The sequence below is a fragment of the Strongylocentrotus purpuratus genome, unplaced genomic scaffold (genome assembly GCF_000002235.5).
Source record: "Strongylocentrotus purpuratus isolate Spur 01 unplaced genomic scaffold, Spur_5.0 spur5_scaffold_12, whole genome shotgun sequence".
Classification (NCBI taxonomy): domain Eukaryota; kingdom Metazoa; phylum Echinodermata; class Echinoidea; order Camarodonta; family Strongylocentrotidae; genus Strongylocentrotus; species Strongylocentrotus purpuratus.
This window is the reverse complement of record NW_022145597.1, coordinates 21,034,148-21,060,426: the sequence shown is the minus strand read 5'-3', so window position 1 is coordinate 21,060,426 and position 26,279 is coordinate 21,034,148. Positions and strand designations below refer to the sequence as shown.

Genomic DNA, 26,279 nt, shown 5'->3' with positions numbered 1-26,279 from the left:
TGTTCGATTCGTATTGTTAATGAACTGGTCATCTAAAATTAATTGATATAAACAAACAATCAAAATCGCTGAGACCCTTATAATGTTTGTGAATATTTAGATATTAAGTATTTTAACATTTTGCATTTACAACATTTAAAAGATAAGTCACATTTCCTTGCCAAGATAAAATTTCAACTTGATCAGTATATTGTATCCCTTTCTTGACCTATTCTCGATCTGCACATTTTCTCTTTAAGACTCTTATTCTTTTGAGTGGAACTTACATGAGGTAGGTGTCAAATTTCACATTATTTGTGCCATGAAAATGGGACTTATTTGATAGGAACAGTCAATATTGCCGCTCAGTTCTCAGATAAGTCCGATTCAGGCAACTAATCTTCATATTCAGCAGATTATTACTGGCATTTATCACGCAAATGCATTTTCAAAATTATATAGATTGTCAGGTTAGTTTCCACTGTAAACCATTTACGTTTACTCTTTTACTTGCTTTGACAGCTACATAAACTTGTATGTAAAAAGCCCGAACATTTCTGTATTAAACCCAAGTGTGGGTGTGTTTTAAACAAAAACACCTAATGTATGTTCTATTGGCGTAGTAGGACTAAGTGCGTTGTTAGATAACGTTCACACTCCGCCCCCCCCCCCCACGCCCCCAGCATTCCGGGCGAACTATTGTGTCCTGGATCGAGCTCTCTCATTGGTGCAAAGTATGAACCAATCACGTTGTTACGCAATCTTCACACCCATGCCCCCAGCATTCCGGGCGAACTATTGTGTCCGGGATCGAACTCTCTCATTGGTGCAAAGTATAAACCAATCATGCTCTTATGTAATCTTCACACAAACGCCCCCAGCATTCCGGGCGAACTATTGTGTCTGGGATCGAGCTCGCATTGGTGCAAAGTCTGTACCAATCACATCGACTTTGCACTTCGTTGCTAATTCGATTGAGAGGTTTTCTATAAAGTACTACACTTTTCTTCAAAATCTTCAGTCTATCTTTGACCTTTTTAAACCCGGTTTCACGCTGCATCTTGCTCTTGATATCTCTCAAAATAACGCACAGTACACCAAAGCTTAGCGTGTGCCGAATCATTCGTTATTACTTCGCATTTTCTCCAAGTTTCAACGTATTTCAAAATGTCTACTGATAGCATGTCGTGCAGCTCTTCCGATTCCGATGGCGAACCTCCCGTTGTTCTTGTACTCGGTCACAGTTACATCAGCCGTCTCCATCAGTATATCGCGCGCGATCCCAAGCGGGATAACCTCAGTCTCGAGAAATCTTCCGTTCTCTCTTTCATGCACGATGTAGGCCACAATCAGCCGGGCAGTGTCTTCTCCGCGTCATCGCAGCTCGATCTCGTCTGGAATCTCTCCCCAGACGCTGTGGTGCTCGATCTCGGGTCCAACGACCTGTGTGACGGGCGTGCGACTACCGAATCCACCATGCTTTCTATTGTCGATCTTGCGCTTCGTATTGCGCGCATACCCGGCGTGCATCATGTACTCGTGTGTAGTATTATCCCGCGTTTGTTTGTACCGAATTGGAAGCCGAACTTCAACGCGAATGTACAAGACACTAACCGTCTGCTCGCCAAATTTCTCGAAGGTTTGCCGAACGTGCATTTTTGGCGCCATCGTTCTTTTGCGCTCAATCACACCAGGCTTTTCTCGTCGGACGGTTTCCACTTCAACGACGCTGGCATGTTGAGGTATTACCGTAGCGTGCGTGGCGCTGTCATGAAGGCTTATAAGATGGATTGAGAAGTTATTGATGTCTTTTTTTAATTATTTACTTTTTTCTGCATTTTTATAGTGATTTCCAAGAGCGACTCGATGTACAATCGAGAAGCTTCGCGGTGTAGCTTGTTGCTGTCGCCCGCTTAGTAATCGGGCATTTTCCCCTTATTTTTAATTGGTTTAAATAATAACTATGTTTTTTTTTTGACCTACTGTGAGCATGAACATCATGCAAATGATTCAATTCGAATTGCATTTTTGTAGTATACAGAAAAACGGAATACAAAATACGCAAAAATGAGATGGGGTCAATGCCGATAACTCTCTGGCATGTTGCAAGAGATATTTGGACACTGTGCCGCCATAATCAATGAGTCAATTCGAATTAAAAAAAAGTTCAATATACAAAAAATGAAACGAAAACAAAAATAAACATTGGAATTTAAAACTTGCTCCATTTTGCCTCTTCTTTTGCATAATACGATAGCCACAACTTTTTAGAAATCACGGTGAGACAATTTTAACGAGAATGTCATTTTTCGTAAACCGGACCTGATTTATGTTGAACATTTCAATTTGCAATTACCCCTGAGTTGCGTTAGTCAAAAGAATTTTGAGAATTACGAAGTATATTATCCCGACAAAATTTGGAATGAATCAATAATATACAATTATGCACGTTGATTGATGATCTACAATAAACATCTTTCAATTCATTATAATCCTGAATATAGTTTAATGTCTTTGAATGTTTCAATGAGTGAGGGAACTGAAATGGAGGTTGTTGAGGAGCATGTGATTTTTCACGATATCGGATTTGTGTTATAACGAGTATCATGGGTGATGGCTGCCTGTAAACGGTGTACGAATGAGAACGATAAATATAATACAATTCGAATGCAAGAAGAATGATTTGGAAGGAAGTTTTTTTAATAATAAAAAAGGCCCTTTAAACACTATGTAAAAGGATTGCGTATGAAATGTAAGAAATAAGGCGTAGATTACAAAGGGAAAAAAGAGAATAGAGTATGGACACGAAAGAGTAATAACCTTATACAAAGGATGAAAATAAGAAATCCTGATTTTTAAGGTCTTTTATAAGAAACATAATTATTTCAACTATAAATTTGGGCAAGTTAGGGCTATATTATAGCTAGCAATCTTGGGGGGAGGGAACGAAATAAAAAAGGGTTCTAAGTCAATTAGGGGCGCATGTTATGGAGAAAGGGAAAGGGGGCACTTATCATAGAAAAAAAGGTACACGTGTTAAAAGGGGAATTATCAGCGGTGAACGTGGGGTACACGACACGGGTCATTCATTAAATATGAATAAAAGAGGCACTTATGGTTATGGAAAAGGGTACCTAATAAGGAATTTATCTGAGGTTAAAGATGGCATTTATGAAAAGGGGAAGGGGCTTGTATGAATAAAGATAAGGGAGAACTTACCCGAAAGTAATAGGGTACTTATTAAAAAGGAACAGGGGCACGCGTCAAATTTAAAAAAATGGCAAATATCAGAGGTGAAAAGGGACATTTCTAGCATCTGACAAGAGGCACATACCAGTGATGGAAAGAGGCATTAAAGGGAATGGATACGGGCACTTAATATGGTCATGCGATTGCATTGTGAAAGAAACGTTGTGGAATCGATTAGTAAAGGTTGATAATCTACGTAAAGGTATTGGTGTGTACTGCAAGGTTCTGGAATCATCAAAATGATAAGAAATTTGGCCCAGTCTTGGTTAAGTTACAAGTACTGTACACGTACAGAAATATGGGACAACGCGACACGTCCGTGATATCTATCAGGTCCAAATAGATATAATCTTTTACCAAATATATCAATTAGTAAGCGGTTTCTCGGCAAAATTTCTCAGTCAAAACATATTCTTTCACATGATTGGTAATAAGACCTTCCATTTCATTTTTTGAGAGGGGTACGTTTCCAAAACTGGTCTTTACCTTTAACATGCTTTTCTACAGAGGGCATCTCTATGAGGAGAAAAAAAATAAAAAAATCAATAATAGTTGTGCGTCATGAGTTAGAGGGGCGTCAACTGATATACTTTGTCTAAGAATCAGGCCTTTTGCATGGCTTTCAACAAACTCTATCCAAAGTTCATCGAAAAGAGCAATCTCAATTAAATAAAACTAAACTAATATTAAAAGAATAATAAATCCAAGTGCACAGAATAAAGTGTATATTACTGCTATAGCAGCCTAATCAATGAGGCGGGACGGTGAGGGGGAGGGGTCTTATGTATTTTTGAGTGCAAATAAGATTAACCCGTAGCCGAGTGAGATGTGTCGGGAGCGAGAGAGAGAGGGGTTATAGACAAATTTAAAGAGAGAGAGAGAGAGAGAAAGAGAGGGAGAGGGGTAGGGTGATTGATGAGAGCGGGAAAACCGATGAATGAGATCTCTCTCTCTCTCTCTCTCTAGAGAGAGATATAGAGAAAGATATAAAGAGAGAAAGAGAGGCTCTGCTTCCAGTTAGTACCTCCATTCTAGTGCCATTAATTTTATATTGTCTTGTTTCATTGTATATTATTTTTATTTACTTACTCATTGTATTATGTTTTGCATGAGAAATACAATAATTTGAATTGATTTTATATATCGACGTCATCGTTATTCTTGATGTGGAAAAGTAGGGGATTTCCCGTGCCGTCATTCTAGTGCGTGAGCACGCTTCCGGGTTACTCGGCGCTAGCGGAGCGGCCACACCTGCAGCATGCACAGCACAGCTAGCTAGCATTCAATCTAATCACTGAGTATAAATCGACAGATGAGCTGCACTGAGGAGATCTTTTTTTTGTGTTGTAAGTATTCTGTTCTTGTTGCCTGTTAATATTGTGTTGGTGAGACATATTTGTTTCAAACCCGAACAGGGGCACTGACTGACTGAGGTTGAAAAAGCTGGAGTTTGTAAATCAACGATAACAATGTATGCACACATCTATGAGTATGAACAGATGAACTAGATCTAGTACTAGTAGATCTACTAGTAGTACGACTACCTAGTGTAGATTATACAGGATGCAGGATGTCGAATTCAATTATTATGAACTGCCTTCTTTCGTTGTCGGAAGAGGGAAGTTTTATTTATCCGACTCGTCTTGATCGACCCGTGTTGTTTTCTCAATTTCAGATTCAGATTCAGATATGATGACGCCAAGCTACTGGGGTAAATGGAAATATTTTCGCCATTTCTTTAGGCCAGTTTAGGTCTATACTTCTTGACTTGGGTCTTCTTCTTCTTTGCTAAATACAGGCCAGCGTAGGAATTTATTCTCGTATTGATGTAGGTGCTGCGCAGGTGTATTCATTACTGTCTCATTAAAAGGCCTACTAAGTATCAGTATTACAACTTAGAAGGAACTATGTGCAGATAATTATAAAAAGACATCCAACGCTTAACAGTGCATGCCGTGGGGTCCAGGCGTCAATGGTCAGGGCCCTCGGAAGCTCAGGGGTTGAGGTATTTACCGGTCAGATGAGCATATTTTGAGACCTTACTTGTGACACTGGATGCAAGTAATTGGCCTGGAAGCATCAAGCTCAGGGGTTAGGCCAGACACCTTAGAGCCCTTGGTGGGGTCCAGGGGGCATAGCCCCAGGCCCAGGAAGCTAAGTGTTTTAGGCATTTAATTACTATCAGATGAGCATATTTTGATGGCTCATCTCATCTGCTCATCTATTTCTCTTAGTTTAAGCTACCTTTCCAAAAAAAAAAGTTTGGTGGGGGGGGGGGGGGGGGGGGCAGATATGTAGGCTTTAAAATAAGCATTTTTTTTTGCCTGACTGTAAATTCAGGAATTTTGTAATTTCCAAAAAATGCATAAAAAAGTATAATTTACACAAAAGTGAGGTAAAATTCCGCAAAAACGTCATTTAAGCAACATTTGTAAATCACTGGTATTGAATTAGAAATACACCACATTTGAATTTTATTGAGGGGGGGGGGGGGGGGGGGGACTGTCCCCAAGCCTCCCCTTCAATCAGTATGCCAATGCTTGCAGCTGGTGGCTTCTTTGAACTGCTTCAATGTGGGCAGTTCGATGACATTTGTGGGAAGCTCATCCCAGTCTTTCATGGTGCAAGGAAAGAAGCTGTACTTATAGGAATCAGAGGTTGTACCAAGTCTAGTGAAACGAAGATGATATTGACTGGGGGGGGGGGCTGTTTTTTTGTTCAAAGGTAAAGTGAACGTTACCATCGTTTTTATAAACCTATTTTTTTTTTTTGGGGGGGGGGGGGCCAGTGGAGGGGGCCCGTGCCCCCTGGGCTCCCCCCTGCATCCACCCCTGCTTCTTCGCATTGAAGAGCATCTGCCACTTTTCAGTTCATTTGTGCAACTTTTGATGGTCTTTCTGCAGACCCTCGGCATCCTCATCTTTGTTGATCTTTCGAAACGGGAGGCAATCATCGGCAAAGAGCTTGATGATTGAGCTAATTTACTCTCCAATTTTATTGATGTAGTAGGAATATCCCCTTTGGTCCCCTGATCCAACATTTATGGTTTCCAATCTTGATAACATTCACGAATCATACTGCTCCGTAATCTATAGCAATATAACACCAAAATACTATTCAATAAAGGATTAGAATTAGAATCGCAATAAATTTAGGGTTTCCAATATTAAAAAGCAGAAAGGGTCTAAATCACTCATAGAACCATCGGTATGTAGAACTGTGTCAATTTTAGTGGTGGTGGAATATCTTTGCATTTTCAATACAAAGTAGGGTTATGGAATATCTCATTTCATATTTCAATTCCTTCAGTAGAATCTTGCCTATTTTCAGTCAATTTTTAGGCCAGCGATCTTGCTCTTGAAATTCTCTCATATGAGACCTAGAAAGCACACTTGCCTACAGTATAGGCAATCCCCAAGTACCCTTTTTGTGTGAACTAGGCTTAGGCCTAAAAAAAGATGCTGTATTGCCCTTTAGATGCCAAAACATGGAAATCTTTTTTTTTCTCTCCCTCTTTGTACTGTTATTTCTCAGTTTTGAATGCTTTAATATTTTTTTTTCTCTAAAAACTGTATTAAAAAAAAATATAAAAAAGCTGGCTGTAAATTTCAAGATTTTGGGGTTGGTCGCAAAGGGCAATACAACCTTTTTTTTAGGTCTTATATTGAAACTCTCACTTTAGATCTAAAATGGAAATTTTGCTACTTTACACATACCACAAAAGCCAATCATTGTTAACATTGTGCAACAGCGGAGCAAAGCATTAGTTTTCCAGCGTACTCTTACCCATCCCTTAAGTAACAAAAAATCATGCAAATATCTCAACTATGAAAACTATCATCTTCATTTATTTTTTTCTGACATCATTGATCAGGTATTGAACTGAAATCCTGAGAAGAAATGGCTTCCCCCTTGCCAGATGCACTGTTAGCGACAGACGTTATGAGAGATGCAGACATGACCAATCCAGGAACAAGTGCATGCTTCCAAGGCATAGGAGCTCTCCGTCAAATGTTTGACTATCACATAGAGACAGCCTTGAGAACTGAGCATGAGCTAAGGTCAAAGATCACTAGCATGGAACAGGAGAAGAGAGAATATGATGAGAAGATCAGAAAATTAGAGCAAGAAGTTCTTGTCGTGAAGGTGCTCTATAGTGCTCATATTGCCGGGTACATTGCCACTCGTGACGCTCCATTATCATAATAATAATAATAATAATACATGAGATTTATATAGCGCCATTATCCATTTTAATTAAATTACCTCATGTTTAGTGTGGCTGCCATTACATTTACAGAACCCAAGCATTTTAAGGGATAAATTCCTGCCGGATACCCATTTACATCACGTGGGGAGGGGGGGGGGGGGGGGAGTTTGGCAAGTGTAGATTAATATTGGGGTGGTCTATGCAGCTAAGGCAAGGCATGGCTCTATCTTGATGAGAACAAGAAACACATCTTCATAGCTCCATGCTTGCCTGTGGGGAACTGCCTTAGATTATGCATGCTTGCAATTACCTCAGGGGTTTATTTTGCATCTACCGGAACATGTATTAACATGTACATTTGTATGATTGAATTGAGAGAGGGATCGAGTTTGTTAGACATGGTGTTTACTTTATACGCGAATGATCTTTTTTAGAATTTGGTTTTGGGGTATGGGATATGTCAAGAAGAGAATTCAATGAATAGCGGGTACAGTAGTTGAAGGTGTGATCATTTTATTTTTTTTAAATATTTATGTTGAAGGTGTGATAATTGATAAGTAAGGCCTACAAAAAAAGATGTTGTATTGCCCTTTGCGACCGACCCAAAAATCTTGAAATCTGCGGTCAGCTTTTAAAAAAAGTTTCAAAACTGAGAAATATCAGCCCAAAGAAAGAGTTAAAAAAAGGGATTTTTTTTTTTTTTTCGACCGACCGACCCATGTTTTGGTACCTAAAGGGCAATACAACTCTTTTTGTAGGTTTAAGTTGGGGCCATGACGATTATAATTTTAAAAACTAACAAACAGTAGTGATATTTTAATACTTTTTCGACCGATTGCCAGTTTAAAGTTGTAAGAAGCGTATATTGTGGTGTGTCGTAATCCTTAGTCAAAATCAATCTCGCAAATCTATTTTATTACTTTTGCAGCTTCGATAGATTTGACTTTGAGCAGTTTCCCCAAGCAGTACAACAATTAAATAGTCGATATGTTGTAAAATTGATGCAAAATAGAGGTTTATACAAGTATTTTATGGGGTATTAGATGTTTTGTATGATGAATACATTATAGAACAAGATATTGTAGTACTTTTATATTTTATATGTTCAGACCACGTCAGTTGTAAGTCTTTTAAAACTCCTAGGTATTTTATTGTTTCGACACACTACTTAAGTTTCTACCATTTAATTTAAATGAGAGACGATTGTTCTCCAACTTTATTTTTGATCTAAAGGACATCACCATAGTTTCCTGAGGGTGTATATACTTATTTGTATCAAACCATTTACATATTAAATCAAACTCATTCTGTAACTTCAGAAAAATTATTAGAATTATTAAAGATGACAGTATCGTCAGCATAAAGTGATATCTTGGAATTACTATGAAATTTTTAATTATTTATATCATTAATAATTGATATACAAACAAACAATCAAGGGGCCCAGAAGTGACCCTGGCGGTACCCCAGATTTAACAATTAAATACTCACTACAATGTTTATCTATAGTAACACAATGTTGTCTACCTATTAAGTAAGATTTAAACCATTCACATACCTTGTTACTTACGCCATAGAAAATTCGTTTATCAAGTATTATTTTATGTGGAATAACGTCAAACGCTTTCCTAAGACCGTAAAATATTGTTTCAGTAATCTGACCCGAATTCATATTATCAAGAAGATAATCAGTAATTTCTGTGAGACATGTGGTTGTGGAATAAAGTGGTCTAAATCCAGACTGACGTTCTGATAATAAATTATTTTGGTTAAGGTAAGAATACAATTGTTTATGTAGGGCTTTCTCTAGATTTTTTGACAAAGAAGGCAGTGTTGAAATGGGCCTGAAATTATAAACACTTACGTACCTCCCTTGTGTATCGGAGTGATTTTTGCAACCTTTGAAATCAAAAGGAAATCTTGAAGTTTTTAATGATTGATTAAATAATATAGTGATTGGTTTTGCAATGATATCTGCAGAGAATTTGAGTAATTTGGGATGTAGACCCTCTAACAAATTCTGATTTGATTTCTTGAAATTCAAAAGAACAATCCGTTTGCAATAACGATCGTAAACAATTCAAATCACCATCTACAATGCTACACTGTAGGACATGTTGGTAGATTTGAACTCACATTAATAAAAGTTTCATTCAATAAACTTGCCACCTTTACTTTATCAGTTATTAGTCCATCATCAATTAAGATTGTGTTGTTTACCTCCTTTTGCCTTGAAGGCAAGAGTCTTTTCAAAACCTTCCATTTTTTTGCATTCTGAGAACTCGTTTCGGTAATACTCTTTTTAAAGATTTTTGTTTAGGTTATTCGCTTTGTTCCTATATTACTTGAACTTTACCAAGCAAAAATCACACTTCGTCTTTTTATACCTTTTCTTATAGTAATCACGGTCATGTGCATTCATCCGTAATTTTATGCAAACCATTTAGTTTTCTGCTGACAGAAATAAAAGGTGCATGTTAATCACCTAATATTGTAAACACAGATTTGATATGACACCACTTTAATCAGCTTCAACATTTTCTTCATTGAAGTCAGCCCAATTGTGAATTCTCAAGTCCTCTTGCAATTTTATTGCTTTCATTAAAGTCTCGTAATGATCTAAATTTACATTTTTTCGAATGAAGCAATCAATTTTTGCCTTTTACGACTATAAATATGAAACAGTGGTCTTATATACTGTATATGCATGCTACTGTTTACATGATTAACTTTTTCTGATCACTTCCACACCTTTTCTTTCACAATGCAACTGCATGAACAGAACTCAACTTTATCTTTAAGTTGGGGAGAGTGAACATAGCATGAGAGCAGGTAGAGGGAAATTTGATGGTGATTCAATGTGATAGAAAGAGTAAAATGGACCTAGATGGTAGAAGGGATACAAATAGACAGATCATTCGTTCAAGTCTCCTTTGATCAAGATTAGTATCTTGATCTTCGGAGTAGTTGCTACAACAGGCCGTGTCAGACACGTTTCCCCGGGGTGCGAGATAGGACTCTTGACAGATGGGAAGATAGGATGCTTTCATACTGGTGTTGATATGTTGGTCTGGTGTTGAACTGTTGTTGGTCTGGCGTTGATCTGTTGTCGGCCTGGTGTTGATCTGTTGTCGGTCTGGCATTGATCTGTTGTCAGTCTGGTGTTGATATGTTGTTGGTCTGGTGTTGATCTGTTGTTGGTCTGGTGTTGATCTGTTGTCGGTCTGGTGTTGATCTGTTGTTGGTCTGGTGTTAAACTGTTGTTGGTCTGGCGTTGATCTGTTGTTGGTCTGGCGTTGATCTGTTTTCAGTCTGGTGTTGATCTGGCATCGGTCTGGTGTTGATCTGTTGTTGGTCGGGTGTTGAACTGTTGTCGGTCTGGTGTTGATTCGTTGTCGGCCTGGTGTTGATCTGTTGTCGGTCTGGTGTTGATCTGTTGTCAGTCTAGTGTTGATCTGTTGTCGATCTGGTGTTGATCTGTTGATTTCCGGTGTTGATCTGTTGTCAGTCTGGTGTTGATCTGTCGTCAGTCTGGCGTTGATCTGTTGTTGGTCCAGTGTTGATCTGGCATCGGTCTGGTGTATATCTGTTGTCGGTCTGGTGTTGATCTGTTGTTGGTCTGGTGTTGATCTGTTGTCGGTCTGGTGTTGATTCGTTGTCGGCCTGGTGTTGATCTGTTGTCGGTCTGGTGTTGATCTGTTGTCAGTCTAGTGTTGATCTGTTGTCGATCTGGTGTTGATCTGTTGATTTCCGGTGTTGATCTGTTGTCAGTCTGGTGTTGATCTGTCGTCAGTCTGGCGTTGATCTGTTGTAAGTCTTGTGTTGATCTGTTGTCGGTCTGGCATTGATCTGTTGTCGGTCTGGTGTTGATCTGTTGTTGGTCTGGTGTTGATCTGTTGTTGGTCTGGTGTTGATCTGGCATCGGTCTAGTGTTGATATGTTGTTGGTCTGGTGTTGATCTGTTGTCAGTCTGGCGTTGATCTGTTGTTGGTCCAGTGTTGATCTGGCGTCGGTCTGGTGTATATCTGTTGTCAGTCTGGTGTATATCTGTTGTCAATCTGCTGTTGAGTCATATTGAAGCCAGTGGCAGATGTAGGGGAGGTGGTGGGGAGGAAAGAGGTCTTGTTCTGTTACAAAATATGGCGATCGAGCTTTTTCAGTACAAATGCCCCTATCCCTTGTAATAATTTACCAGCGCATATTCATAATACTCATTCTCTTGACCAGTTTAAGTCCTTGCTGAAAATGGATCTTTTTAATTCATGAATGCTATTCTGCACTTGTGAGTCGGTCAAAGGAGGTGCACACCATCTTATTCTTTGTTTGTTTGATACTATGTTTGACATTATGTTTGATCTCATTTTTATTTTTGTTATTTATATATGCATTATTTATTGAATAAAGAACAGATTTATATTTTTGTGTTTATTATAAGTTTTAGTTGGTAATTTTAAGTCACAAAATGGTGCGCTTAGAAACACCGGTATTAAGCGCCTAATAAATGTTATGTATTATTATTATTATTATTATTATTAAATGCATGACAGATATATGAGGGCTATTGAAATATTTGAGGTTATTCATTTAGAAAGTCATCATCAGCAGAAAATGATGTTCTATCATTTTTTTTTATAGGGAAATGGTCTAGAATTGGAAGGAGGATTAAGTCAGCCACAAAGAACTGTGCCAGATGAAGGTGAGGACTGGAATGGGAAATATGAGGAGATGAGGAAGGAATGCAAGACGCTAAAGGAAGAACTTCATTCTAAAAGGAACCTATGCAGCAATTGTAATACTGGACCAGGAAGTGAGTCATGTTCAGGGCAGATCTCCACTGAGGTATGTTATTTTCAATAATTAATTTGAGTGGATCACAGCTTGTTGATAAAACAATTTAGGATTAGGCCTAAAGGTAATATTTTTAAGAAAAAAGAATGTTATGAAGAAAATGTATTGAATTTATTTTAATGTCAGATTATATGTAGCGTGTAAATTAATTTCAATATTTTTAACACATATGATTGAATGAAATTAATTAGTGCTTTCTATTTCAATGTAAAATATGAAATTGTCTTCACCTGAAATATTTTTCTCTTCACATACTGCAAATCAGGCATATATTTCTTAGTAATTCAGAAGCCATCATAGTTTCATGTATTTATCATTATCATGGTAATGTTTTGATTGACAGGAGGATCTACCAGTCACCATGGAACACAAGCTTTACTTGTCTGATAAAGTCTCAGGAAATAATATCAAACATGTTCTGCGACATTTAAGTGTACCTGACACTGATGTGGAAAACATCTATTATGCACACCATGACCCCAAGGAATGCTGCATACAGGGACTGAAAAAATGGATGGAAAACAAGGGGAAGAAAGCAACAGTTGGGGCACTTATTAAAGGATTGTTGAAATGTGGTCTTCGAAATGTTGCTGAACAGTTTTGTGTGATTCACAAACTGCATCAACTGCACAAATTGGTATGATTTGATATTGTTTTGGTTGCTTCATACATCTAAGGCCAGTTCCTCAATTCTCAAAACCATCATAATTTTATGTTAATGGAATCGGACATCCCATAAATGTGTGTGTTAACACATGATTCTACTGAATGACCAAGACTGTAGACTTACGATGGTTTCGTGAAAATGGCCCCCAGGTTCCTAAGCCCCGCTTTTGGACTGAGTATATGAACATTTACTACATGAATTTTCAGTATTCTTATTTAGTCAGGCAAAAACATTTTCATTGGAAACAAACTCACAGTACTTCACAATTTGTTTATTTAAATATTTCAGTAATTTTACATTCAATATACAATTTTATTTGTATGAAGGTGAAGGGTCTTTTGCTCACCAGAAAATTGGTATATCTTACACTTTGCACAAAAGTAGGTGGATAACCATGATATTTTAAAACAATATATCATGGTTTGCAAAAAAGTACCTGGATAATTATGTGATATTTGTCTATATCTCATAGTTTGGAGGAAAATAATCAAAAGTGTATACACATTTAAATATGCAAAGGCTAAGACAATATATGTATGCGCATAACCATTGCAGAATGTTAGGATAAGGCCAAATTGTGTTTTTATCTCTGTGTTTAAAGTGCAATTTCGTACAAAAGCATATGGATGTAATAGTGAATATTGAGTTACTGAAAGTAGGCTTAATACAATTAATAATAATTTTCTCTTAAAAACACCACTTACCTGTGAATTCAGTGGCGGATCCAGGGGGGGGGGGGGCCCGGCCCCCCCCCCTTGAGAAAAAAAATCATGTAAAATCACGTGATTTTTACCTTTTGGGGGGTTGGGCCCCCCCCCCCCCCCCTGGCGCTCAAGGGGGGGGGGGGGGGTGCAAATTGAAAATTTTTTGAGGATAAAAAAAAAAAATGTGCTCACTACCCCCCCCCCCCCCCGAGCGAATTTTTGGCCGGCGCTTTTTTCAAATTTTCGGGAGCAAAAAAAAAAAAAAAAAAAAAAATGTGCTCTGTACCCCCCCCCCCCCCCCCCCCCCCCCCCCCCCCCCCCCCCCCCCCCCCCCCCCCCCCCCCCCCCACTGAGCGACTTTTTGGCCGGCGCGATTTTCAAATTTTCGGGAGCAAAAAAAAAAAAAAGTTGGGCCCCCTCCCCTAAGAAATCCTGAATCCGCGCCTGTGTGAATTTGCTGTTGTTTTGTAATTGGTGTGTTCAAACACTCATAATCTTTCAAATACTATGATTAACTTTTACTTTTACTCCGCATTTTTGGCGCCATCGTTCTTTTGCGCTCAATCACACCAGGCTTTTCTCGTCTGACGGTTTTCACTTCAACGACACTGGTATGTTGAGGTATTACCGAAGCGTTCGCGGCGCTGTCATGAAGGCTTATAAGATGGATTGAGAAGTCATGATGTCTTAATTTAATTTATTTACCATTTCTGCATCATTTTTATAGTGATTATCAAGAGCGACGTGTTGCACGATCGAGAACCTTCGTGGTGTAGCTTGTTGCTCTCAGCCGCTTAGTGGGCGCTTAATTTTTTTTCTCTCAATTGGGTTGAATAATTATTATATTTATGTGATCTAAAAGATTTTTGACCTACTGTCAGCATGAACATCATGCAAATGATTCAATTTGAATTGCATTTTTCATAATGAAAACAGAATCAAGAATACAAAAATATACTCGCGTTAACGCGATAGGGTCGATTCCAATCTCTCTGGCATGTTGTAAGAGATATTTGGACACTCTGCCGCCATAACCGAGTCAATTCGAATAACATTTTGTTTTCTATGAAAACTGAAACGAAAACAAAAAAGTATATGTAATTTCTAGCTTGAAAGTGTTTAAAACTTGCTCAAATTTGCCTCTTTTGCTCAAAACGACCACCCCAACTTCTTAAGGAATTTTTTATCAAATAAGAATGCCCTATTGCGTAAAACCAAATATGTGGAACATTCAATTTAAGGTATCAAAATAACACCTGAGTTGCAGTCGCACGTAAAATTACAAAGTATATTATCCCTACAGAATTTGAATTAATCACTTGAAATGAGTTATAACTTAATGCACGTTGGTTATTGATCTATTTTATACAATAAACAGATTCAATTCATTACAATCCTATATAGTTTTGAATATTTTTTGTATTGTAGTGAGTTACTGAAATTAAGGTTGTTGAGGAGCACGAGATTTTTTCAAGAAATCTGGGTTGTCTGTATGCAGGCGCGTACGCAGTTTTTTTTATGTGTATGTATTTTCCGAACCACCCCCCCCCCCCCTTTAAGTTTTTTTAAAATAAATTTAATTGAAGAAAAAAAAGAAGAAAAAAATATTAATAGATGACCTTACCCCCTAAGGATTTAAGGATTTGCAATCACCCCTGAGTTGCGTTAGTCAAAATAATTTTGGGAATTACGAAGTATATTATCCCGACAAAAAAATTGGAATGAATCACTAATATAATATTATGCACGTTGATTGATGATCTACAATAAACATCTTTCAATTCATTATAATCCTGAATATAGTTTTAATGTCTTTGAATGTTTCAATGAGAGAGGTACTGAGATTGAGGTTGTTGAGGAGCATGTGATTTTTCACGATATCGGAATTTTGTTATAAGGAGTATCATGAGGGATGGCTGCCTGTAACAGGTGTACGAATGAGAACGATTAATATAATACAATTCGAAAGCAGGAAAAATGATTTGGAAGGAAGTTTTTTTAATAATAAAAAAGGCCCTTTAAACACTTTGTAAAAGGATTGCGTATAAAATGTAAGAAATAAGGTGTGTATTACAAAGAGACAAAAGAGAATAGAGTAAGGACACGAAATAGTAATAACCTTATAAAAAGGATGAAAATAAGAAATCCTCATGATTTTTAAGGTCTTTTATAAGAAACATAATTATTTCAACTATAAATTTGGGCAAGCGTAGGGCTATATATGGGTAGCAATCTTTGGGGGAACGAAATAAAAAAGGATTCTAAGTCAATTAGGGGCGCCTGTTATGGAGAAAGGAAAAGGGGGCATTTATGATAGAAATGAAAAGGTACACGTGCTATAAGGGGAATTATCAGAGGTGAACGTGGGGTACCCGAAACGGGTCATTTATTAAATATGAATAAAAAAGGCTCTTATGGTAATGGAAAAGGGTACCTAATAAGGAATTTATCTAAGGTTAAAGATGGCATTTATGAAAAAGGGAAAGGAGCTTGTATGAATAAAGATAAGGGGGAACTTACCCGAAGGTAATAGGGTACTTATTAAAAAGGAACAGGGGCACGTGTCAAATTTAAATAAATGGCAAATATCAGAGGTGAAAAGGGACATTTCTAGCATCTGACAAAAGGCACATACCAGAGATGAAAAGAGGCATTAATGGGAATGGAAAAGGGCACTTAATAGTAGGGAATATATGGGCGTAAGGGGAATAAGGGCATTTCTCGCACCTGAAAGAGATGCACATCAGAGATGAAATGGGGCACTTATGAGAATGAAAAAGGGCCACTTACTGTAAAGGAAAATGTCTCGTCGCGTTGACTTGAACGCGACCATTCGTCCAAAGCCGTAACAGTTCGTTATTTTATAGCGCATTTCAGGACCGAAGGACCTACATCAAAGCGCTTTACAATGTACAATGTACATTACATAATAATTAAGCATTTATCAAAAAGGTGAATTTGCAGCGCTCTCTTGAAAACTTCAACATTAGTCATGGAGCGTAGCGACACTGGGAGAGCGTTCCAAAGTTTTGGTCCACATTACGCAAATGCCCTGTCACCATAGGTTTTGGGGCTCCATGATTGAGGGTGAGAAGGTGTTGGGAAGATCGACCGCAAACGCCATTCAAATGACATATCAATATATACCCCTCACTCCTTCGCACGTTGAAAGGTGGGAAAACCCCAAACACAATTTTGTTTAGAAATCTGAACGAGAACCCTTTGTTGCTGGAAGGCCATCAATCCAGTGGGTGAACATCAAAAGAAAAACACAGCAAATAAAAAAAAAAAGAGAAAGAAAAAGCAAACAACATGACTGTGTATTTCAATGTTGCTGACAAAAGTGAGTACACATATTTGTTCAGGTCATATTTCAATCTAAATTTCTTCTCGACATTACACGAACATGACGTTTACTCCATTAGACGGACAAGGGAGTATCAATCTTGGAATTCGCCTTGTTTAATTTGTCTTCCTGTGCAGAATTTGCACAACACTTTTTATATGAAGGGTAGATATGGCAACCATGCAGAACGACCACAGGTACAGTGCATTTTAAAACAAAAATATTTGATTTTAATAAATATGATATGCTTGCCTAATAAATGTATACTACCAGTGGCGTCTTTTAGGGGGGGGGGGGGGTAGTCCCCGGGTTACACACGAAGGAGCGCGCAAGACGCAACGGGGGCGCAAAAGAAAGGAAGAGAAATGAAATAAAAGGAAGACAGTTATGATCCTTGAGGATTTTTCAGAAATAATATTTGATCAGAGTTTAATATGCGAAAATTTTCCCCACTATAGGATATAGTTTATAAGTATATAGCCTTGGAAAGGGTTCAATATTTGAACAAGACACGCTTCTCTTTGTTTTGCTCTTTATTTTAAGTTTTTATAAGTGGCATTAATAGCCTTTCTTCGATTAAGCGCTCCCATAAACAGGCTTGATTATAAAATGGCATTAGGGGTTCAACATTCGAGAAAAAAAATAGTAACTTTCGGTTATCGGGATAAATTAGGTGCTATTATGAATCTATATATTTCGTTCATTTTGCGCCCAATTTGAGGAAGAAGTGAATAAAAAAAAAAGAAGCGATTTTATTAATTTTCGAAATTCGGAACTCAACTGCTTGATTACAGTGCTTTTTGGGGAATTTTAGGTAAAATGCAAAAGGAACTGCGGTTTTTAGTGTTCTAAATCAAAAGTCTGCCTCACATTCGCTTTACCCGCTCGTTCGTTGAGTTATAATTTTTTGGATGGGCTGCAATCCAATGTTTGCCCGGGCGCCTTAATTCCTAGATACGCCATTGTGAAAAGAACATGTAGAATGCACAATTTGAAATCATTATTCCATTGCCATCTCTTTTAATATCATCCAAGATTTGAAGAACATTTTCACTACATATATAATAAAATCATGCATTAATCCCAAAATATTAGCTCATAAGTTTTCATGGGTTATTCTGTATAGGTAGGCCTTTCTCTTGTATATTCCATGATGTCAATGTATTTACAACCCTGACGAATACAAAAATTGAATAAAAAAGTCATGGGGGGGGGGGGGGGGGTTCATTACACAATTTTCCTAAGTATTTTTTTTAAATATCTGAAAATGCACTGTACTCTCCTTTTACAGAATACCGGAGAGCAATAACTGGTAGTTGATGGATACTTCAGACAGGAATAACACGAAGTGACATCTGCGGATAAAAACAAAATTTTGGGTGAACAATTTCCTCCGCTATTTTGAGAAACTCGTTTAAAGAACAAGCGCAAGGAGATAAATCGATTACGACTATAATATTTTCACTTACAACAATAGATAGGGAAGCTCAATTTATAGAAAAGTGTGACCAGGCCCAATTTCAAGAAGCATCTATCTAATGACGTTCACTGAAAAAAAGGATTCACTACAACACTATAAATAACCAACACTGTTTTTTTTGGCGCCGGTGGAATTACTCGAGTTTTAATTTTCGAAGGTCGCCTAAAATATGACTGTGTTTTGAGTTTAAACCTTACCTGAGCTACCCATTGTCAATTACCGATGAAATAAAGTAATTACTGTAATAATATTGAATGACTTAATTTGGAAAAATCGTAACTACGAACAAGTAACTTGTATAGGGGGAACAGTTTTGTCTCGTATCATTTCCTTGTCTTTGACATACCGTTATTAGTCGGCGCTTTTATCCAAAATGGTTAAGTGTTTTCTTTCGTTTGAAATGTGCACTGTGATCTTTGTTCTCTTCTCAATTACACTCACCAAGGGTATCAGTACAACCATGTGGGCTCTTGAAGGGGATGAGATAAAACTTGAATTTAGTCACCGGTGTGACAGCGAAAGGGTCACTTTACAATATGGAATAAGACTTCATTCTACGATGAGTCAACGCCATTGCCCGAGAATCAAGAAATTATGTCTGAATATGACTTTCAGCATAATCACTGTCTTCTGCAACTTAAAATCAACCCTGTCCTTAGATCTGATAAAGGCGGATATGTTTTCATTGCACATGGTGGTGATGGAAAAGTCCTACATGACATGGTTAATTTGATTTTGATTACCCACCGGGTGAGGCGTCTTGCGGATGGAGAGAGGATAATGTTGCTGTTGACTGGCGCTCATTAGAATGCACAAGAGACGGATCCAGCCGGCGGCAAGAAGGGGGGGGGGGGGGGGGGGGGAGAGAAGCTCGAGAGGAGGACCACTAATTTTTTTGTTGAGGGGGGGGGGGGCTAAATTATATATTTTTTTATTTCTTTTGGGGGGTCAGGGGTGGAGTCGCTTATGTTTTTTTAAAGGTAAAATTTACGTTACTATCCTATTTTTTAAAACCGTTTTGGTGGGCAAGGGGGGGGGGGGGGCGGCGGGCCGGTAGAATCTGCCCGCGGATCCGCGCCTGGAATGCACAGCCCAGTCTGGTAGTTAGTATGGGGAAATTATTTGCTATCAGAATGGAACAATAATGAACTCAGTGGATGAACCGAGCACGTAGCCAGAGTTCGATGTTGTTGTTTTTTTTTTTTTTGGGGGGGGACACTTACATGTAATCGATCGAGGTAAAAAAAGGGGTCTAAAAAATTCAACCGATCTTGGAAATTTTAGGGGGGCACGTGCCCCCACCCCCGTGGCTACGTGCCTGGAACCCAGGCTATGTGGGTGAGGTATTCTCAGAATGTATTTTGTTTCAGTGGTATTGTAGGACATTCAGTTGATATAGAGCACTTTTTTTTTTGGCCCAATTCGTGAGAAAATAGGCGGTGAATTTTTGATTTATTTTTTGTTGGGGGGGGGGGGGGGGGCAAAATTGTTTTTTCTTTCTTTCTTTTTGGGGGTTAGGGGTGGGGTCGCTTATGTTTTCCTATCCTACTTTTTTTTGGGGGGGGGGGGGAGGGGAGCGGGCCGGAAGAATCGGCCCGTGGATCCCCGCCTGGAATGCACAGCCCAGTCTGGTAGTTTGTATGGGGAAATTATTTGCTATCAGAATGGAACAATGATGAACTCAGTGGATGATAATGACAGTATTCTGGAGCAGGCCATGTGGGTGAGGTATTCTCAGACTGTATTTTGTTGCAGTCCTCTTGTAGGACATTCCGTTGATAGATGCAAATGCAAGGACTACACATGGGGTCCCCATGGCGGCATCACAGACCCCTGTCCTGTTACCATGGTAACAACACATCAAGAAGCTTCAACATCTTCCCAAAGTCCCACTTCTATTCCAAGCAAAGAAGTAACACAGAAGACAAAAAAAAAATCAAAGGTCAAACGTTGTATTACACGTGAGTTATTCATGTGTCATTGGAATCTTAGCAATAATTGTTATCGGTTTCTGTATAGCTCTCTCATTTTTTTTTCGTAAGGCTAACCAAGTCAAGGAAAACGCGAAAACAACAAACTCTCAACCAGATCGTGAAGATATAGAGTATACGCCCATGGCGACAGATGAACATTAAATTTGGCAATGCTTTCAAAAACCAAATCTTCAAATCAAATCAAATCTTCATGACAAACGTTTTGCTATAAAACATTGAATTTCCTTTGTTGCCTTTGTGTTTTCTTTATATTTGTATTGTAAATCCTTTTTTGTTTGTTAATGAAACGGGAAAATACTACTTCTACTACTACAAATGTTCATAGTTATATTAATGTGGATTTAAGTGTGGAATTATGTGGAAAATACCTATGGACATGGAGTTTTAAATTAATGTGCGATTTCTGTACTTCTTTATTTTTTCAAGATTTTAGAAAGAATTGTACATGTATATAATGGTTTTAAGGTTTTTTCATGAAGCGTCTCTGTTAACTGAAAATAAATGTTCAACTGGATTAGCCTTAATTAGTTTGCATGTTTATATAATTAATGCATTAAATGAATACATTCGATGTCTTTGATTCTATTGACTATTCTATTTTATTGCAAGAATTACAATTTTACAGTGTAAGAGCGCTTCTTCTACTTTGGTTTCCCAATTACTAACAAAATCGTGTGTAAATTTTTTTCAATAATGAAACTTAAACTGATCCCCGGAATGTTTTATGTGGTGTACCCCAAGGGTCTATTTTGGGATTACTGTAGTTTTTACTTTTTATAGACGACCTACCTAAATGTTCTGATAAATTGAAATTCATACTTTTGCTGATGGTCCCAAAATACTTGTCTTAAACAATAACATTAAATCTACATATAAATAATGTTTTAAATTGTGAATCAGACAAATTATGACATTGGTTTCAATGTAATATTTTATTACTAAATATGGAGGGGGAAAAAAAAAATCAAATTTATATAGCTTCATATAAATAATTCTTTCGCATAATAATTTGAATTCAATGATTAACTTGTTTATTAAAATCTATAATGAAATTATTAAGCCTGTAACTCCCACAAAGTTTGTAGAAGTCTTAGACGAAATGTTTTCTTTGACTAATCATATCTTTAGAAATTACAAATAAAATATCTAAGAATGTCGGTATCGTCAGCAAACTTAGCCCTTTCTTACCCAAGCGAATTCTGTTAACTTTGCATAATACTCTCATTTTACCATATTTCAGTTATTGTAATACAGTATGGGAAAACACGTACCGACCTCAGCTACAAACACAACTTATCCTACAAAAAAAGAGCACACAACGAATTAATTGTTTGTTCAGCTTAATTCACTCAATTTGTATCGATTAAATTTATATCATAGTACAGTTACAGTAAAATACAAATGTTTAAACATAAGCAAAATTTATTACGTGATTCTATTTTAGCAATGCTTGTATATATAATATAACACAGGAAGTAGAGATAAATATCACTCATCACAAAATGGTCTGTTATGAGAAAAAAAATGTAATGTTCTCATTTCGACATCATGCTCCAGTTGTCTGGAATAATATCCATTCTGAAATACAATCAATTAATTCGTTATACACACATTTAAAAGAAAATTTAAGAAATTTCTATTAACATCTAAATCACGTTTATATTCATTCTATCCTTCTTTTTTCTTTTGTTTTTAATTTCATGAAATTTATCAAAAAGTATTATTGTACACCAATTCTTATTGTGAATGAAAAATTATGTCAAACATGTATAAGTATTGTAATACACTTTGTTTGGTTGGTCATCTTGCAAAAACCCACTCGGTGTATTAAAATATTGATTCCCAACACATGTTTGTTTTTTTGTTTTTTTGGGGGGGGGGGTATTTTTTCTCATTTTTACTTTATTTTAGGCCTGATCATCGAACCTAAGATCTTCCTTGATTATGTTGATCGGAGGCAAAGGAAGGAAGCCAAGAGTGATAGCTTCGTATAAAAGACCAATCCTGATTAGATTGTGCTTAATCTCATCATGATTTGTTATTTTCATCTTATTTTCAAGATTATGTCTCTTTCGTGTCCGTACTCTTTTATCTATTTTGCCTTGCTATAAGACACGCCTTATTTCTTACATTTCATACGCAATACTTTTACGTATTTTTTAACGCCTCACTGCACTCGTTTTGCCAGGAGGGATTAGACCTCCCTGTGTAGTCACTTACAGCTTTTTTTCTTCATCAAATCAGCTCTCAATTAACATAAGAAATAGAGGATCATGGGGGACCAATGGTCACCGATTAGGCATTGTTTGCTATATAGAGTAGCCATGTGCAGTGGGGCTATAAAGGGCCTTTTTATTATTAAAATGTTCCTTCTGAACCACCCTTCTTGCATTCAAATTGTACTATTCTAACCTTTCTCATTCATATACCTCACCCACGATACTAATAATAACAAAAATCTCGTGCTCCTCAACAACCTCAATTTCAGTAACTCACTCATTGAATCAATACAAAAAATATTCAAAACTATATAGGATTGTAATGAATTGAAAGTTGTTTCATTCAAAATTCTGTAGGGGTAATCTACTTCGTAATTTTTCAAAATTCTTTTGACTGGCAAATTTGATATTTGCAAGAACACGACCGCAACTTAAATTGAATGTTCCAAAAATTTTGACGCAATAGGGCATTCTCATTGCTAATAAAATCCTTAAAAAGTTGGGGCGGTCGTGTCGAGCAGAAGAGGCAAATTTGAGCAAGTTTTAAACACTCTCACGCTACAAATTACCTATACTTTTTTGTTTTCGTTTCAGTTTTTATATATTGAAAATCACTATAAAATGCAGAAAAAAGTAAATAATTAAAGAAAGACATAATGTACTTCTCACTCAATCTTATAAGCCTTCATGACAGCACCACGCACGCTACGGTAATACCTCAACATACCAGTGTCGCCGAAGTGGAAACCGTCAGACGAGAAAAGCCTGGTGTGATTGAGCGCAAAAGAACGATGGCGCCAAAATTGCACGTTCGGCAAACCTTCAAGAAATTTAGCGAGCAGATCGACGGTTAGTGTCTTGTACATTCGCGTTGAAGTTCGGCTTCCAATTCGGTACAAACAAACGCGGGATAATACTACACACGAGAACATGACGAACGCCGGGTATGCGCGCAATACGAAGCGCAAGATCGACAATAGAAAGCATGGTGGATTTTAATCCCCCCCCCTCACTCAGTGTTATTTAGGGCACGCATATGCTTGTTCCCTCTTTTTGAAAGCACCCCCCATAGGAAAGAAATGAGCCTGCCGCATACTCCTGCGGCAGACTTGCCGCAGATCTGCAGCAGACCTGCCGCAGACAGTCATCTTTTTCACATGCAAATTAGTTTTGCCGCAGACTTGCCGCAGACTTGCCGCATACTCTTTCAGTATGATGAAGAGTCTGCGGCAGGTCTGCCGCAGACTTGCTGCAGACTTGCCGCATATTCTTTCAGTATGATGAAGAGTCTGCGGCAGGTCTGCCGCAGACTTGCCGCATACTCTTTCAGTATGATGAAGAGTCTGCGGCAGGTCTGCGGCAGGTCTGCCGCAGACTTGCTGCAGACCTCGTCATGAATATTCGTATCTCATATAGACCTGCTGCAGACCTGCCGCATACTCTTTCATATCCAGTACGTGGCAATAAAGTATGCATGTAGAAGAACCAGTGATAAACTGATTGATACTTCATAATCGATATTGGTAATATCGATATTACCAATTAGGTAATACCAATATATATCAATATTACCAATTAGGTATATTCTATTTTCAATTGTATTAACTTCATCACATTGATCATTTGAAGTGTATTCAAGAGTAACATTTAAAGTGACATAGGCTCGTACACATATATATATACTAAATATGTATATTGTTTCTTGGTTAGTAATCATAGTTTCTTGGTTAGTAATCAATATATCTATTGCTTAAACGTGAATGTAATTGTAACATGATCAGACAAAATAGTCTATTGGTTAATAATGGCAAAAGGAAAATAGAAAATACAAAAATGATGTGCATTGTCTTAATTTGCTTAACAAATCATGATAAATGTATTTTTCTGTCACACGTGTAAAGTAATAATGAATATGCATGAGATGATTGGTTTCAATTGGCCCTATTAGACTTTAATGGGATTTCCTGTGGCAGACCTGCCGCAGACTGTTCCTGTGGCGTACTGGCATGCGGCAAGTCTGGAGCAAAGTTTTGCCCTGCCGCAGATCTGCCGCAGACTGTTCCTGTGGCATACTAGTATGCGGCAAGTCTGGAGCAAAGTTTCATCCTGCCGCAGATCTGCCGCAGACTGTTCCTGTGGCATACTAGTATGCAGCAAAATTTCATCCTGCCGCAGATCTGCCGCAGACTGTTCCTGTGGCATACTAGTATGCGGCAAGTCTGGAGCAAAGTTTCATCCTGCCGCAGATCTGCCGTAGACTGTTCCTGTGGCATACTAGTATGCGGCAAGTCTGCAGCAAAATTTCATCCTGCCGCAGATCTGCCGCAGACTGTTCCTGTGGCATACTGGTATGCAGCAAGTCTGCAGCAAAATTTCTTTCTGCCGCATACTTCGGCATACTCTTTGCCGCAGACTAAAAGTCTGCGGCAGGTCTGCGGCAGGTCTGCGGCATACTTTTCACTTTCCTATGGGCCCCTATCTGAGGACTGCCAACATTTCCGAACCCCCCTTTCGCGGGCTTTTCCCGGGTTTTTCCTGCCTTGGAGACCCCCCTAAATCAATGTATCCACTAAATTCGGAATAATTTCTCAGGAGTCCAAAGAGATGAGAAAAAAAACACCCCCTTTTTAAAGAAATCTCCGGGTGAAAAGTCAAATACACCCCTTTTGTTTACAATTCTCGGGCCGGGCTTTGTCGCACGAAAAGTACCCCTTTACCGGACATTTTGGCAACACGCATGCGGTCATTTCGACCTCTGAGTGGGGGGGGGGGGGGCGGGTTTTAATCCTTGGTCCGAATTCAGTTCTCCCACCTCCTGCGCGAAGCGTGGAAGCTTTGTAATCTCAATTATTAGAGAAACAAGACGATTCGTTGTACTGTTCTCGAAAATAATCCTCGTCTGATAAGTTTCCCCCCTCCCGCGCAAAGCGCGAAAGCTTTTACGTTTCATTAAATCATTATAGAATGAAGATGATTCGTTGTACCGTTCTCGACTCTTAATCCTCATCTGAATTCATTTCCCCCCTCCCGCGCAAAGCGCGGAAGCTTTGACGTTTAATTAAATCAAAGAGAAAGAAGACGATTCGTTGTAGGCCTACCGTTTTACCGTCTCCTCTCTTTTTTTGGCCGGCTTTTTTTTTGTGGGGGTGCCCCCAACGCCCCCTGGCTACGCGTCTGCGGTCAGATGAACATATTTTGATACCTTGTCCGCCCCGGAAACTCGGGGGTTTAAGGCAATAAATTACGGTAAGCTAAGCATTCAGGGGCCCGCCTTAGGGCCTCTGGTGGGGTCAAGGGTGCGGAGCCCCCGGAAGCTCAGGGATTTTAGGCATTTGATTACGGTCAGATGAGCATGTTTTTATACCTTATTTGTGACACTGGCAGGATACTGATTGGCGTGAGGTCCAGCGGGCGGAGCCCCCAGAAGCTCAGGGGTTTTAGGCATTAAATTACCATCAGATTAGCATTCAGGGGTCCGCCTTAGGGCCCTAGGAGGGGTCCAGGGGGCAGAGCCCCAGGAAGCATTGGCAGTTAACTATTATTTCTTTCTTGCTCTCTTCTTTCTATTTCTCTTTAATATACT

At 38.3% G+C, this 26,279-nt stretch overlaps 1 protein-coding gene across 1 annotated transcript; it reads left to right on the top strand.

Moving 5' to 3' along the window:
- The first annotated feature begins 7,108 nt into the window (after positions 1 to 7,108).
- Positions 7,109 to 13,587, top strand: LOC115922700. The gene is made up of 3 exons (XM_030982085.1): positions 7,109 to 7,374; positions 12,074 to 12,277; positions 12,630 to 13,587. The coding sequence occupies exons 1-3, from the start codon at positions 7,129 to 7,131 to the stop codon at positions 12,927 to 12,929; spliced, it is 750 nt and encodes a 249-aa protein (XP_030837945.1). The 5' UTR covers positions 7,109 to 7,128; the 3' UTR covers positions 12,930 to 13,587.
- Positions 13,588 to 26,279: the final 12,692 nt, after the last annotated feature.